The sequence below is a fragment of the Stenella coeruleoalba genome (assembly GCF_951394435.1).
Source record: "Stenella coeruleoalba genome assembly, chromosome: 11".
Classification (NCBI taxonomy): Eukaryota; Metazoa; Chordata; class Mammalia; order Artiodactyla; family Delphinidae; genus Stenella; species Stenella coeruleoalba.
Window position 1 is genome coordinate 63783624 of NC_137157.1, and position 16335 is coordinate 63799958.

Genomic DNA, 16335 nt, shown 5'->3' on the forward strand with positions numbered 1-16335 from the left:
ACCCTCATTGGGAAATACTAGGCTGCTCCTGTAACTTAACTTTTAGTTTGTCCACCCGTAAAATAGGGCTAATAATCTATCTCAAAGATTTTCTGTAAAAACGCTTTTCCATAAACGGTATTTATAGTTGTCACCGTAGTTGCCGGTTATAATTACGTGCTATCTAAGGAAGGCCTTAAATTTCTCCGTTGTAAGCCACAGGCCATGATGTCATTAACTACAGTTTCTAGGAAAACCAGCATATTCCAGGAGGACTGCGCCCGCGGAGAGAAAAACCTTTTGAGAACAGCCGGCCCACGAAAAACTCTTCCTCCCGCAGACTCAAATGTTTGGCGAACCACATTGCCCAGCGGCCCCCGCGGCCAGGGGCCGACGCTCTCACCGTGTATTCTGGGATTGGTAGTTTTCAGGCCCTCGCTCTCGGCCTGCGCTGCTCAGCACCAGGAACTCGCCTTCCCAGCTTGCCGCGCGGCCTGGGGAGCAGCCCGGCGACCAGGAAATGGGGAAGATGGCGACTGCTCGGCGACGTTGAGGCCGCGTTGGGCGGTTCGGACTCAAGAGTGGTGAGTCTCGGGCGATGGAAGCGTTTTCCAGGAGCTTGCAGAGAAGGCGAGAGTGAGGGCACAGCGGTGGCTCCTGTCTCCGGGATAAGACGGGAAGAACGCCTCAGGGAAGGGGCACGAGCTTGGAAAGCCCTGGCGGGCAGGAGCGAAAGGGCGCGGGCCCCAGCGGGAGTGTTGGCTCCTGGGGGCACAGGGCAGGTCCCTGGACGATGTTCCAGGTCAGACCTTTTCCCACGCGCACAGCACCTGTGATACCCTCAGTCCGACTTTATTCCTTCATGTTTCGAGTAGCCCTTGCTCCAGCCGAACTGAAACTCTGGTTTTTCTCCCAGAACCAGTCATGCTTTCCCGCCTCTGCGCCTCCTGTATTATTTCTTTTTCCGGGAATGACTTCTTCCTGGCACCTTCAGTTATACATCTTCAGATTCTACCTGTATTTCAGTGCTCAAGAGCTACTTTCTCTACAGTCTTTCCAAATTCCCTTTTACAAGTGAAAGTAAACTTCTTCTTTGAACTCCTGCAATAATTCATTTGAGCCTGCATCTTGCTATGTGTCTCATAACCGTCTTTTGTTTTGTAAGCTTCCTGTGGACAGGATCTTCCTGATTTCCTTTTGTAACTCACACAGCGCCTAGTATGGTGCCTTGCATATAGTGGATGCTTGATTAGTACATAGTTCACTGAATGAAAAAAACTCTGCCCCTGCCCTAAAGAACTGAGGAACTCAAAGATGTGGAGGTTTGTGATAAGTGGAACCTATAATAAAAGTTCCCTACGTTTACTTTCTTCTTATTTGCACTTCTCATTCTCTTCTAAGCTCACTCCACTCAGCCTTCTACTCCCTCCATGCCACTGAAACAGCTCTTGTCAAAGGTCGCCAAGCCATCTCTGTTTTTCCAAATGCAAGGGTCACTCCTTTATCTTCTAGTCTTTCTCCACTTGACACAGGTAACCCCTCCCTCCTTGAAACACATTTTTGATTTCTGTGATGCCGTACTTTACTATTTTTTCTTATTTCTCACTGGCTGTTGTTTCTTTCCAGTTTTTCCCTCTGGCTCCTCCTGTGCCTGACTTCTAAATGTTACAGTGTTCCGGAGGTCAATCCTGGGTCCTCCTCTAATTTCTTTTTTAACTAGAATGCCTACTTAGGTAATATCACTTAGCGTCCCATGGCTTTAAAAGCAATCTATATATTGATAACTCAAGTTACTGTCTCCAGACTCTCTCTTGAGTTGCAGAATTACATTTTCAACTGCCTTTCTGGAATCTCCACTTGGTTTTCTTATTGACATCTTACACTCAATATGGTCAAAATGAAACTTTTGATTTCTTCTAAGTCTTTTCCTTCCCCAGTCTCCTCTGGTCACTAATGGCACCGTGAACCATTTAACCAGTTGGTCAGACCGTAAATTTAGGAGTTACATTTGTCTCTCCTCTTTGTTTCCTCCCTTCATCAGTAAGTCCTATCAGCTCTGCCTTCAAAATGTACCCTGAAGCCCTCTACTTCTTTTCATCTCCATTGCCACTTTCCTAGAACAAGCCATTGTCATCTCTTGTGTAGACTACTGTAATAGCATTCTCAGTGGTTCTGTGTCCACTGTTGCCTCCCTACCGTATGTTTTCTTGCAAGTCACCAAAGTAATTCTTTGAAAATGTAAAATAAGACCACATCACTTCCTGTTTATCACCTTTCTAAGGTTCCCACTGCAGTTAGATTAAAATCCAAGTTCCTTTACCCTGGCCTGAAACACATTTCCATGATCTAACCCCTGCCTACCTCCCTGAACTCATCGCGAATCAGTCTTCCCCCTTGGTCACTGCCACTGAGCCACATGAGTCTATTTGTTTGGGCCCTGCCGTGCAGCCTGCGGGATCTTAGTTCCCTGACCAGGGATCAGACCATGCCCAGCAGTGAAAGCGTTGAATCCTAACCGCTGGACCTCCAAGGAATTCCTCACACGAGTCTATTTTATTTTTTTTACTTATTTTTTATTTTTATTTTTGGCTGCGGTGGGTCTTCGTTGCGGCATGCAGGATCTTCGTTGCGGCACGTGGGCTTCTCTCTAGTTGTGGTGCACGGGCTCCAGAGCGCGTGGGCTCTGTAGTTTGCGGCATACGCGCTCCCTAGTTGAGGCGTGCGGGCTCAGTAGTTGTGGTGCACGGGCTTAGTTGCCCCGCAGCATGTGGGATCTTAGTTCCCTGATCAGGAATCGAACCCTCGTCCCCTGCATTGCAGGGCAGATTCTTTACCACTGGACCACCAGGGAAGTCCCACAGGAGTCTATTTTTAATTGGCAAACATGCTAAGCTAGTTCTTGCCCCAGTGCCTTACTGTCCCTTCTGCCCAGTAAATTCTTCCTCTGATTTTTGCAGACTCTATTTCCCATCATTCAAGTCTCAGCTTACATGTCATCTAAAAAATTCTTTCCAGAGCCTTCTATCTCTTGTTCATACTGCTCCCCATCACGTCACCCTGTTTTACTCTCTTCATTAGCACTCATTACTGTTTGAAATTCTCTTATCTTTCTGCCTAACTGTTGTCTGCTTCACTGGAATTTAAGCATTATGAGATCAGAGACTTTGTTTTGTTTACTGCTGTACCTCTAGTACGCAGAATAGTTTCTGGCACCTACCAGGTACTCAGTGAATATTTGTCGAAAGAATGCTGATGTCCAGGATGCTTTATAGAGAAGATGGCCTTTCCTCTGGATTGTTTTCTTTTTTTCTTTAATAGAAGAGGACTATTTTATTTTATTTACTTATTTTTATTTTTGGCTGCATTGGGTCTTCGTTGCGGTGCGCGGGCTTCTCGTTGAGGTGAAGCATGGGCTAGAGCACGGGCTCTAGGCTCATGGACTTCAGTAGCTGTGGCTTGCGGTCTCTAGAGCACAGGCTCAGTAGTTGTGGCCCATGGGCTTAGTTGCTCTGTGGCATGTGGGATCTTCCCAGACCAGGGATTGAACCCGTATCCCCTGCGTTGGCAGGCGGATTCTTAACCACTGTGCCACCAGGGAAGTCCCTGGATTGTTTTCTTAGGGCTATAAGTGGACGAGACATAAGTATAATTTCCATGTGATATGCATGACGTACTGGCAATTTTGAGGTAAAATGGGTTGTCTCCGCCTTTTGAAAGTGCTACTTGTTCATTTTTTTCTCTTCTTTACATACTCTCCCTTCTTAAAAATATATGGCAGGAATTACATGGGAAAGGGGGATCATAAGCTAAAGCTTAGGGAACTGTTATTTCCCTGGAACCATTTGGGGTTAAAGTAAGTTCTGAAAAATATATCCTGAGGCTTAGGGATGGTGGTGGTGATGGTGGAATAGAGGCAGATTCAGACTTGCTGTCTGAATTTAGCACCTGGCTGAAGTAAATTTTGTAGTCTGAAGGACAGTTGACAGTGTGGCATGGTGTTCAATGTCCCCTAGGCAGTATGGGGACAGAACAAATTCCTGCTCAAACTTTTCATGGGACTGGATCATAATCAAGGCTGTGAAAATCTGAGTAGGGAACATGAGTCAGAACGTCTGTGATCTCTAGTCTCTGGTACACTTCTTCCTCCCTCTTCCCCTCCTTCCCTCTCTCCATTCCTCCCTCCCTTATTTTAAGTTCTAAAATAATTGTAGGAAGGAAGGAAGTCGTAAAACCAAAGTGTATGGAGTCCTATGTACCCTTCACAAAGTTTTTGCCATTGTATAACTAGAAATACATTTCTTTTAATCTGAGTAAAAGTGAGTTTCTCTATTTGAATTTAGGTTTCCTTGAGGTGCTGATCATAATCCCAAATCTCTAAGTTAAACTCCTTTTTTCTCTTTTGAGCTTTCTTTGTGAGCTCAAGAGAACTTATCTCCCTTAGATGTATATATGTTGACTGATCCTGGTGGGCTGGCAGACACCATAGACTCCTAAGATAGGCAAAACAAGATGTTTCTAGAGATAGCTAGTACACTATTCATTAACTAACATTTCTTTTAATACTCTTGCAGTCTAATTATAAAAATAAGGTATATTCATTGTATACTTTTGGAAATGAATATTTACAAAAAGGAATCCCAGAGAAATAACATAGCATTAATGAATAAGAATGGGCCTCTGGAGCCAGACTGCCTAAAACTGTGACACTTAACACCCGTGTGTCCTTAGGCAAGTTACTTTATACATCTGAGCTTCAGCTTCTTCATCCATAAAGCATGCATACCAGTATATCTACCTCAGAGGGTTGTTTTGAGATTAAGTAAATTATTTGTAAAAAGTTTAGAGCAGTACCTAGTACATAATAAATACTCCTCTTACCCATGACAGATGGCAGGAGAGCTGGCTGATAAGAAGGACCGTGAGGCATCACCTTCCAAGGAGGAAAGGAAGCGATCTCGGACTCCTGACAGAGAACGGGATAGAGACCGAGACCGGAAGTCTTCCCCATCTAAAGATAGGAAACGGCATCGTTCAAGGGAAAGGCGTCGAGGAGGCAGCCGTTCTCGTTCCCGTTCCCGTTCCAAGTCCACAGAAAGGTAAAGTAATTTTCTGTTTGTTACGTGAAAAGGGAGTGTACATTTCAAACTCCTTTATTCTTGGTTCCTCTGATGCCTCCATATTAGGGCATTAGTCTTTCATACATTTCTCTTAGTTCTTAAAGGTTAATAGGGAACTTGTAAGATGAAGGTCCAGATGATCAAGGAAGATAGTTCATCTGTTCACATAATCCATGGCCTATCATTGCCACTGATACTTAGCAGTACAGCTCTGAGCTCTTAGACCTTCTTAGAATTCCCTCATAACTTCTTGGGAAACACATTTTCCAATTTGTAAAATATTACTTTGGGGAGAAAAGAGCATGGGAACCTTCTTAGGGCTGCAGTGAAGCAGGATACTCAGGACTCAGGAAGTGTCATGTAATTTCCTAAATGTGCTGTCTTCAGAGAACGCCGGCACAAAGAACGAGAGCGAGATAAGGAGCGTGATCGGAATAAGAAGGACCGAGATCGGGATAAGGATGGGCACAGACGGGACCGTAAGCGATCCAGGTACCTGAGGGAGTGGGAGTGGGCTTTAGGGCAACACTCTGGTCGCTTCCTCTCTGCATCTCAGCTGGCTCAGCTTCGGGGGAAAGTAAATTTTCCATAGCGAATCCTATTGGCAGTTATAGTAGAACTGTCTTTTTTAGAAGGCACACACCTTCTTTAGAAAGGATAACCAGTTAGTGAAGTCACCACTTCTTGAGGGTCAGCTTGTTCTTAGAATTTAGTTTGAAAAGGTTACCACCCAACAAAACAGCTCCATCGGACCATTCAGTTTTCTAACCAGAATGTACAACATATATTTGTTGGGATAGCTTAATGCACCAGTATCTTGATCTCTTTGTTCTGGAAACTTTTTTTTTTTTTAATTTGTTTCTTATTTATATTTTGGCTGCGTTGGGTCTTCGTTGCTGTGCGTGGGCTTTCTCTAGTTGCGGCGAGTGGGGGCTACTCTTTGTTGTGGTGCGCCGGCTTCTCATTGCGGTGGCGTCTCTTGTTGCAGAGCACGGGCTCTAGGTGTGTGGGCTTCAGTAGTTGTGGCACGCGGGCTCAGTAGCTGTGGCTCACAGGCTCTAGAGCGCAGGCTCAGTAGTTGTGGCGCATGAGCTTAGTTGCTCCGCGGCATGAGAGATCTTCCCGGACCAGGGCTCGAACCCGTGTCCCCTGCATTGACAGGGAGATTTTTTTTTTTTTTTTTTGGTGGTACATGGGCCTCTCACTGTTGTGGCCTCTCCCGTTGCGGAGCACAGGCTCCGGACGTTCAGGCTCCGGATGCTCAGGCTCAGTGGCCATGGCTCACAGGCCCAGCCGCTCTGCGGCATGTGGGATCTTCCCGGACCGGGGCACGAACCCATGTCCCCTGCATCGGCAGGCAGACTCTCAACCACTGCGCCACCAGGGAAGCCCCTGGCAGGCGGATTTTTAACCACTGCACCACCAGGGAAGCCCTGGAAACTTTCTATACAAAGTTTTTATTAGGCCCTGAATCTGTAGATTAGAATTCAGGGCAAAGAATAGAATTCTTGCAACAAACGCAGTGGGGTTGAGATCTCTTGCATATTAAGCTTATAGCAGGTGTGGGGAAAGATTGCTGGGGCTGGTAGGAAGGAGAGATGAGGAAAGGACATATATAGCAGTATCTGGGAAGGGTGTATGTGGGTGGCCATGTCGGCTAAATTTATTGTGTATTCTCAAGTAATGCAGGATTTTTTTTTTTCTACTGACATGCATATGCTGTTTGGAGGAAATAATTTTTTAATCAAAATATAGTTGATTTACAATATGGGGTTAGTTTCAGGTGTATAGCAAAGTGATCCAGTTTCGCGTGTATATATATATATATATATATATATATACACACACACACACACACACACACACACACGCACACACGTGTATATTTTCTGGTTTTTTTCTATTATAGGATATTACAAGATATTGAATATAGTTCCCTGTGCTATACAGTAAATTCTTTTTTTTAAGAAATTTTTTAATTGTATGTTTTTTATTTTTAAAAAAGTTTAATTTATTTATTTTTGGCTGCGTTGGGTCTTCGTTGCTGTGCGCGGGCTTTCTCTAATTGCGGCGAGCGGGGTCTACTCTTTGTTGTGGTACGTAGGCTTCTCATTGCCGTGGCTTCTCGTTGTGGAGCACGGGCTCTAGACGCACGGGCTTCAGTAATTGTGGCACGCAGGCTCAGTAGTTGTGGTTCGCAGGTTCTAGAGCACAGGCTCAGTAGTTGTGGCTCGTGGGCTCTAGAGCACAGGCTCAGTAGTTGTAGTGCACGGGCTTGGTTGCTCCGCGGCATGTGACAGCTTCCCGGATCAGAGCTCGAACCCATGTCCCCTGCATTGGCAGGCAGATTCTTAACCACTGTGCCACCAGGGAAGTCCCTACAGTAAATTCTTGTTGTTTATTTTATATATAGTCATGTGTATCTGTTAATCCCATACTCCTAATTTAGCCTTCCATGCCCCCCTTCCCCTTTGGTAACCATAAGTTTGTTTTCTGTGTCTGTGAGTTTGTTTCTGTTTTGTAAATAATTCATTTGTATTATTTTTTAGATTCCACGTATAAGTGATACCATATATTTGTCTTTCTCTGTCTGGCTTCACTCAGTGTGATAATCTCTAGGTCCATCCATGTTGCTGCAAATGGTAATATTTCCTTCTTTTTTATGGCTGAGTAATATTTGGAGGAAATAATTTTTGATATCAGTAGTGAAGATCCACTTCCCAGAAGAGAATAGTCTCAGAAAAGGAGATTCAGGTAGAATGGGGCCAAGATAGGGTCATTGTTAGGTTTCAGAGCAGGCAGAGTGACCAGGTCTGCAAAAGGAGCTTCAGGACATGTTGGATGACCGTGGGCCAGTCTTGCTGAGTCGTGGGAAAACTTCCATCCTCTTTTGGCGAGCTCAGTCTGAGCCTCATCCAGGGGCTAGGCTAAGAGTGATATGGACTTTTCCTGTTCCTTTGCCTTTAAGTTTATCTCCTGGCCGAGGAAAAGATTTTAAATCTCGGAAAGACAGAGACTCTAGGAAGGATGAAGAGGATGAACATGGTGATAAGAAGCCTAAGGTAAAAAGAGGAAGGATTTTTTTCCTCATCTTCCTCTTCAGTTCAAGCCCAACTTTGTTCTTCATAGGGAGAGAGCCTCTATGGACTGAAGTCCTGTGTTTTATCTTCAGGCCCAGCCATTATCCCTGGAGGAACTTCTGGCCAAGAAAAAGGCTGAGGAAGAAGCTGAGGCTAAGGTAAGAGCTTGAAGGTCTGTATTAGTTGGCTGGGGCTGCCATGACAGAACACACGGGCTGAGTGACTTAAACAACAAAAATTTATTTTCTCACAGTTCTGGAGGTTAGAAGTCTGAGATCAGATGGGGTTGTTTCTTCTGAGGCTTCTCTCCTTGGCTTGTAGATGGATGTCTTTTCCATATTCACATGCTCTTCCCTCTGTGTGTGTATGCTCCTGGTATCTCTGTGTGTCCAAATTTTCTCTTTTTATAAGGACACAGTCAGATTGGTTTAGGGCCCAACCTTGGAGCCTCAGGTTACCTTAATCACCTCTTTAAAGGCTCTGTCTCCAAATACAGTCACATTCTGAGGTACTGGAGGGTAGGGCTTCAACATGTGAATTTTGAGGGAGACACAGTTTAGCCCGTAACAGGGTCCTGGGCCTATTTATGTTTTCCTTAACATGTTTAATGCCTGAGCAAATATTTTTGGGCTCCCTGCCATCTTGCCATCAGTGGTGTGATTATACCCTGTTCCTAGATCATTGTTTACAGTTGTAATCTGTTTTGTAGCCCAAGTTCCTCTCCAAAGCAGAACGAGAGGCTGAAGCCCTAAAGCGACGGCAGCAGGAGGTGGAGGAGCGGCAGAGGATGCTTGAGGAAGAGAGGAAGAAAAGGAAACAGTTCCAAGACTTGGGCAGGAAAATGTTGGGTTCGTTTTCTTACCCTGTGGCCCCTAGACAGGGTAGGGAAGGGTGGGAATGGGATTGTGGTGTAACTTAGGAGAGCTAGAAAGCTATTTGCTCTGAGTTTGGAAGAAGGAAGGATGGGGCAAGTTTCTGAGAAAAATATCTTTCTGTTAGGTCTCCATTTCCCTTGTATCATAAATCTCCCGCCCCATTTTTTTACTCATTTGGTGTCTGTTGTCTGGATCTCCTCCATGCCCTCTTTTTTCTTCCACTGAGTTCTTCTGCAGCTTTGCTTTCTTTGGTCTACAGAAGACCCTCAGGAACGGGAACGTCGGGAACGCAGGGAGAGGATGGAGCGGGAGACCAATGGAAATGAGGATGAGGAAGGGCGGCAGAAAATCCGGGAGGAGAAGGATAAGAGCAAGGAACTGCATGCCATTAAGGTACAGGCCTCAGCTCTGTCTTCGTGGCCCCACGCTCCTCACACACTAAGGAGGCTTGCTTGTTGGGCCAGTCTGATCTCTGTATATGAGGTTTGGGCCTCCCGTTTGATGGGCTTTGTGTTCTGTGCCCGGGCAGGAGCGTTACCTGGGTGGCATCAAGAAGCGGCGCCGGACGAGGCATCTCAATGACCGCAAGTTTGTCTTTGAGTGGGATGCATCTGAGGACACTTCCATTGACTACAACCCCCTGTGAGTGTCTTCAGGCCTCAGTGCTAGGTCTTTTAAACTAGGCAGTTGCTAGAGAGAACCAGTGACTACAGAGATAGAAGTAAGATAGGCTGGGATGGGGAGATGGGTAAAATAGTAGTTAGCCAGCCCTCTGGGCGATGAAGGACCCTGGCTGGAAGGGGAACTGGTAATGTTGGTAGTCTGCACCTCCATCCTTGTGCTTAGCAGCTCCTTCTCTTTTCCTCTTCCTCTGTCTCAATCCCAGGTACAAAGAACGGCACCAGGTGCAGTTGTTGGGGCGAGGCTTCATTGCAGGCATTGACCTAAAGCAGCAGAAACGAGAGCAGTCACGTTTCTATGGAGACCTAATGGAGAAGAGGCGGACGCTGGAAGAAAAGGAGCAGGAGGAGTGAGTGGGCAGGGCTGCAGGTGGTTGGGCAGAGCCGAGTCTACAGGAAGGAGACGGAGGATATGAACCCCTTCATTCCCCATGTCCTGCTCCAGGGCAAGACTCCGCAAACTTCGTAAGAAGGAAGCCAAGCAACGCTGGGATGATAGGCATTGGTCCCAGAAGAAGTTGGATGAGATGACAGACAGGGACTGGCGGATCTTCCGTGAGGACTACAGCATCACCACCAAAGGTGGCAAGATCCCCAATCCCATCCGATCCTGGAAAGACTCTTCTCTGCCTCCACACATCTTGGAGGTCATCGATAAGTGTGGCTACAAGGTATGAAGGAGCAGATTGGCCCAGAAGGCCTTACGTGTTCCCAGATTCTAGGGGGTTCGGATTTAATTTGAGAACAGAGAACTTTGTTCCTAGACTGTTCGGTGCCTTCTCTGCCAGTGGGCACCAAGGTGACGTCTCTCAGTTTCTGGTGGAAGTATTGTTTGTTGATTGTGTTTCTTCTCGGGTCCCATTCCTGTTCACTGTGCTTGGTGTCCTCCCGTTGTGCTAGCATATGTGCCCACTCTGTCAGCAGCAGCCCAGGTAGTATAATTTTGCCTGTACACGTTACTGTCTCTGGGTCACTACAGGAGCCGACACCTATCCAGCGTCAGGCAATTCCCATTGGGCTACAGAATCGTGACATCATTGGAGTGGCTGAGACTGGCAGCGGCAAGACAGCAGCCTTCCTCATCCCGTTGCTGGTCTGGATTACCACTCTCCCCAAAATTGACAGGTGACATCAGCTGACACCAGTTGGTGAAAATGGCAAATGAGCATTTGGTTTTCTTTTTAAGTCTATAGTCAGAAGGCTTTAGTCTGGGTCAGATATTAGGGAGTAATTGGATCATGATATCAAAGAAGTGCATGATTTTATTGCTGGCAAGGACCACTCCCTGGAGAGCTTGGCTATCCCGGCGTCTGATCTTTAAGAGCAATTGTTACATTCTTTTCCCACCACCCTCCTCATTCCCTTTAGTTGCCCTTAAGAGTGACTTTGTCTTGCTTCTGTTTGTGGTTGGATGAGAACCAAAGCTCATGAAACTGTGGAATGCCCCATTTACCACAGGATCGAAGAGTCAGACCAGGGCCCTTATGCCATCATCCTGGCCCCCACTCGTGAGCTGGCTCAGCAGATTGAGGAAGAGACCATCAAGTTTGGGAAGCCGCTAGGCATCCGCACTGTGGCCGTCATTGGCGGCATCTCCAGAGAAGACCAGGGCTTCAGGCTGCGCATGGGTTGTGAGGTTTGTTCACCTGGCCGGCAGCCAGCCCGCCATTTGGGAGGGCTCTCTGTCTGGGGGCTCTGTTTCTAGTTTCTGCCATAGACGTACAGTAAATGAAGAAAGGGGCTGGTATGTATATATGTGCTGTTATTTATGGGGGACTTAGGCACCAGGGATTGTACTCTGTATATCATTAATTCTCACAACCACCTTAAAGAGAATAGATAACGGTATTTCCATTTTACAGGTGAAGCTGAGAATCAGGTTAATAACCTGCCCAAAGTCACAGCTGGTGATGGGTAGAGCTGAGATTCATATGTGAAGGCTGTGCTCTTAATCGCTCTGAAAGACCATGTCGTTGATTTTGTGTTGCCTTCTTCTTAGGGTAGGGGAGGAGAGCTTTTTACGAGAAGTCTGCTGTAGGAATCAAGTCTTCTGCAGGCTTCTTAGTGTAATCCCTTTATCCAACCCCCTCCATAGTATCGCTTAGTCTCTCTTCCATCAAAGAAAGTTCTGTTGATGTTGCCTCTTCTGTCTAATCCCTGGACCTTACTCAGAGACCCCATTCATTCCTGAAAAAAATCCAAGGTAGCAACAAGTGATTTCATGCCACTTCTCAGGAACTTTCACTACCAAACATAACTGGAGGTTGGGGTCAAAGTTCCTTAGCATTGGGGATCTATTGGGTGGATAGTTCACAGAAGAGAGAAGAAAGGGGTACCTGCTGGGGCCACACATGATTCCACTGTACCCCCCAGATAGTGATTGCTACTCCAGGACGTCTGATTGATGTGCTGGAGAACCGCTACCTGGTGCTGAGCCGCTGTACCTATGTGGTTCTGGATGAGGCAGACAGGATGATTGATATGGGCTTCGAGCCAGACGTCCAGAAGATCCTGGAGCACATGCCTGTCAGCAACCAGAAGCCGGACACGGATGAGGCCGAGGACCCTGAGAAGATGTTGGCCAACTTCGAGTCAGGAAAACATAAGTACCGCCAAGTAAGGCTGCTTCCCTAGGCTGGGAAAAGTTGGGCAAGTTGCCAGACCTGCTCCAGGGCCCTTCTTGCCCTAGGCAAGTGCATGTTTCCAGAATGGTGAGGCATGGCTCCCCATGTACAGTCCTCTCACAGTCCTAGCAGTGTAGCCTCTTAGCCCTGGAAAAATGATTCCAAACAGTCATGCTACTGCCCGCCACAGGTGCTGGCAAATGGTCTCAGCCCTTCCTGTTAGCATAAGATGTAAAGTACTCTGCTGAACAGGCACTGAGGAAAAGAAGTGGGAAGGCAAAGGACAGTTCTCTCTCTGTCAGGCACTACTTCTGGCAGAACTCACACCATGGCTCATTTTCTGTTCTGCAGCTTGGGCTGCGCTGCCTGGGCTGATGGTGGGATGTGTGATGTGTCTGCCTGGGCCCAGGGCTGAACCTCTTGTTTTCATAGACAGTCATGTTCACGGCCACCATGCCCCCAGCGGTGGAGCGTCTAGCCCGGAGCTATCTTCGGCGACCTGCTGTGGTGTACATTGGCTCTGCCGGCAAGCCCCACGAACGTGTGGAACAGAAGGTCTTCCTCATGTCAGAGTCTGAAAAGAGGTATGGGGGCAGCTGAGCCAGGGGAAACAGAAAGGAGAAGAGGCTTTTTTTAGTGCGAGTGGTGGCCGGAGGGCGACTGTTCTGCCGTGTTGAAGAGCTGGGCATTGGAGATCCTGGAATTGGTGTTTGTAGATCAGTGTTGGGCATTTCACTTGGAGTGGAGGGTAGTATGCATCTCATTTTTCTCTTCCTCTTCTCTCCAGGAAAAAGCTGCTGGCAATCTTGGAGCAAGGCTTTGATCCCCCCATCATCATTTTTGTCAACCAGAAGAAGGGCTGTGATGTTTTGGCCAAATCCCTGGAGAAGATGGGGGTGTGTCTGGGGGGGGAGAGCAATGCCTGGTCTCTTTGGTGCTGCTTTCTGAAACTAGACGGGCCCCCTAGGCTTCTGCTTTCAGTGCTTACCTACTCTTGAACCTCTCCAACATTTAACAAGCCAGGGTCAGAGGGAAAAGGGTGGTTGATGGGGATAAAGAGGACTTGGTCGATTGCTGTGACTCCCTGTCCATTCCAGCAGTGCCAGCCACAGCTGCCTTGGGTCTTCCTCCAAGTGTGCTGGGGCCAGGGAGAGGTTATGAGACACATCCTGGCAGGATCTGAGGATATGGAGTAGAGTGGGTCAAAGTGTTTCGTGTTTATTTATGTTTGGGAGAGAGGATGGTGTTGTCAGGAGGGAGATGTTAGTGATGAGTGTCCTTTACTCCTGATACTGGTGTTGGAGGGGAAGGGTGTGTCCTTTCCACTCAGGCTTAAACTTCCTTAAATTTCTTGGTCCCTGCTTTCCACCCTCATCTCTTACCCTCATTCTCTCTTTCACTACTTCTCATCTGTCTGGCTCCACATCTCACCCCTGATTGCTTTACCTTTGACCTTGCCCTGTCTGTGTCTCCCCTCACCACCACCCCCAATCTCTCCTATCCCTTTCTTCAGCTCATCTGTTCTCTCCTTACTTCAGTTGCCCTTGTTCTCTTCTGCCTCCTTCCCCTTTCCATCTCCCCTGCTGCTCTCTGCAACCCTCCCTCCTCCCAGTCCACTCCCTCCTAACTTCTGTCTTTCCATGATCCCATTGCTCTTTCTTCACCTCACCATTCTTCCAACAGTACAATGCTTGTACGCTGCATGGTGGAAAAGGCCAGGAGCAGCGAGAGTTTGCACTATCCAACCTCAAGGCTGGGGCCAAGGATATTTTGGTGGCTACAGATGTGGCGGGTCGTGGTATCGACATCCAAGATGTGTCTATGGTTGTCAACTATGATATGGCCAAAAACATTGAAGGTAAGTGCAGGGGAAAGCAGCTTCAATCCAGGTAAAGGGAGATTCCTTGCCCGTTTCTCCTCGAATAGCTCCACTGAGGAGGCTCCTGCTGTCAAGTCTCACAGCTCTGAGCCTAGGGCTGCTTGTCCCAGTGAGAAGAGCTCCTGCCCTGTATCTCTCTTGGGTGTGTTGTCCCAGCTCCTGGGATTGCACTCTGTCTTCTGGGTATGGAGAAGAACGGAGCTGGGCCACTCCGTCTTAATGTGGTAGGATGGCCACCATCAGCAGTGCCAGCGGGCAGAGCACCGTGGGCACTGCAGATTCAGGCAGCGCGAGCTGTGTTTACTGCCCTCAGAGGTGTGGTGGCAAGGATGAAGCCTTCAGAAGTGGAGGCTTCACGCACTGCTCACGAGGGCATCTGGCCTGGCGCCCTGAGTGACATTCCTCCCCCTCCTCAGATTACATCCACCGCATTGGCCGCACGGGACGAGCAGGCAAGAGTGGTGTGGCCATCACCTTCCTCACCAAAGAGGACTCTGCTGTGTTCTATGAGCTGAAGCAAGCCATCCTGGAGAGCCCGGTGTCCTCCTGCCCCCCAGAGCTGGCCAACCACCCCGATGCCCAGCACAAGCCGGGCACCATCCTCACCAAGAAGCGCCGGGAGGAGACCATCTTTGCCTGACACAGCACTCTCCCTGCGGTTCGAGGCTGCGCCCTGGAGCCTGTTCTTCAGGACCCTCACGTCTCTTCCCAGGTCCGCACTCTTATGGGGGCTTAGGAAACAATCAAACTCCCTGGCCCAGACCCTCAGTTCTGAAGGCCTGAGTGTGGGGCTGTAAGAGGAGAGGAAGCTAGGAGGCAAGGAGAACAAATTACCCTAGGTTTTGGCCCAGCCCTGCCCCTCCGGCGGGCTTTGGGATTGCATTGGGCCATCAGCTCTTGCCAGGTATGGGGGCAGCCAATTGGCACTGCCTCCTAGACTGAACAGACCTGGCTGCCGGGCTGGGACTTCTTCGGCACAGACGTGACTGCGTGAGCTGCAGCACCATCGTTGCCCTAGGTGACCCAGGGGATCTGGCACTGAGGAGTATGGATCTTGGACTCTTACTGTCATTTTGACAGCTGTTTGCCCTTTCGGATTATCCAACAAGTGGAGAGCCTTGCTTAGAGCTGTGCACGGCCCCTGTGCCGAGGGGTACCGTGCACTCCAGGCCCTCACCCGGGGAACTTTTTAGCAGGTGTGGGGATGGGGAGCTGGCTGAGTCCTTGAAGTCAGAGTGAACTTCTGTTTTCTATTCTCTGAGAAGAGTTTGTATGTTCTGAGAATAAATACATGAATATTAAGGCTGTGTCTTAGTTCTAGCTAAACTCATCTCCCAGGTCCTCCCTGGTACCACAGAAGACCAGGAGGACAGCACTGGGCACAGTGGATTCACTTGGGAGATGAAAGAAAATCAACATTCAAAGAAGAGCCTAGGGTCTGAGCTGATAGTTTAAGTCTATAGGAGGTGCCTGAGGGGAGATGGAAAAGGCACCGACAGCAGGACCACGATGCATCTTCCCTCCCCTGCTCTGGCTTCACAGAACTTGAAGCTCTGGCCTGGACACCCTCCAGGGAGCTTTGCACAAGGGTGAGGAAGGAAAGCAGTTGTGAAACTTTGGCAGGTGAAGCAGTCAGAACCACTCTCCCGCCCTGGTGCAGTGTGCTTGACACCAAGTCTTCAGGACCTTTGCTTGTGGCTCCCTAACTGCCGAGCCCACTGCTCATGGGAGGTTGTGGAGACAGGCACCAGAGGCACCACGGAAAGGTGAGCTGGGCCCGGCTGAGTAGGTTGTGGGGAGAGGGCTAGAGGGCTGCACGGCCTGGGTCCTCCCCCAATACTCTTACCACATGCTCTTCCTTACCCATCAAAGAGCTGGGCACGTACCTGGAGTTCAAGTTGCAACTACTTCAGGACCTTTTTGGCCTGAGGTAGGGACCGTGTAAGGTGACTAAGCCTCTTCTCCACCTCCCCAAACAAGTCCCTTCTGTGCTGCTGAAAGTTTCCCTCCAGGCCCTGGGCATGGAGGGGTACCTGGGAGTATAGTGCCTCCCCCAGCTCTGTCCTTTGCCCTTCCCATTTAATGGGTTCTTTGTGAGAGA

At 48.3% G+C, this 16335-nt stretch overlaps 1 protein-coding gene across 2 annotated transcripts; it reads left to right on the forward strand.

Moving 5' to 3' along the window:
- The first annotated feature begins 442 nt into the window (after nucleotides 1-442).
- On the forward strand, nucleotides 443-15885 carry DDX23 (DEAD-box helicase 23). 2 transcript variants are annotated; one of them, XR_013830546.1, is made up of 18 exons: nucleotides 443-563; nucleotides 4867-5075; nucleotides 5484-5588; nucleotides 8065-8158; nucleotides 8269-8334; nucleotides 8886-9024; nucleotides 9311-9444; nucleotides 9581-9693; nucleotides 9938-10081; nucleotides 10177-10402; nucleotides 10711-10856; nucleotides 11190-11367; nucleotides 12105-12347; nucleotides 12788-12939; nucleotides 13143-13251; nucleotides 14039-14213; nucleotides 14651-14946; nucleotides 15777-15885. XR_013830546.1 is itself a non-coding variant. In XM_079937259.1 (17 exons), the coding sequence occupies exons 2-17, from the start codon at nucleotides 4867-4869 to the stop codon at nucleotides 14872-14874; spliced, it is 2457 nt and encodes an 818-aa protein (XP_079793385.1). In that variant the 5' UTR covers nucleotides 443-563; the 3' UTR covers nucleotides 14875-15692. The 2 variants fall into 2 exon arrangements, 1 of the variants encoding a protein (XP_079793385.1); XM_079937259.1 differs by lacking the exon at nucleotides 15777-15885 and having other exon boundaries at nucleotides 14651-15692.
- Nucleotides 15886-16335: the final 450 nt, after the last annotated feature.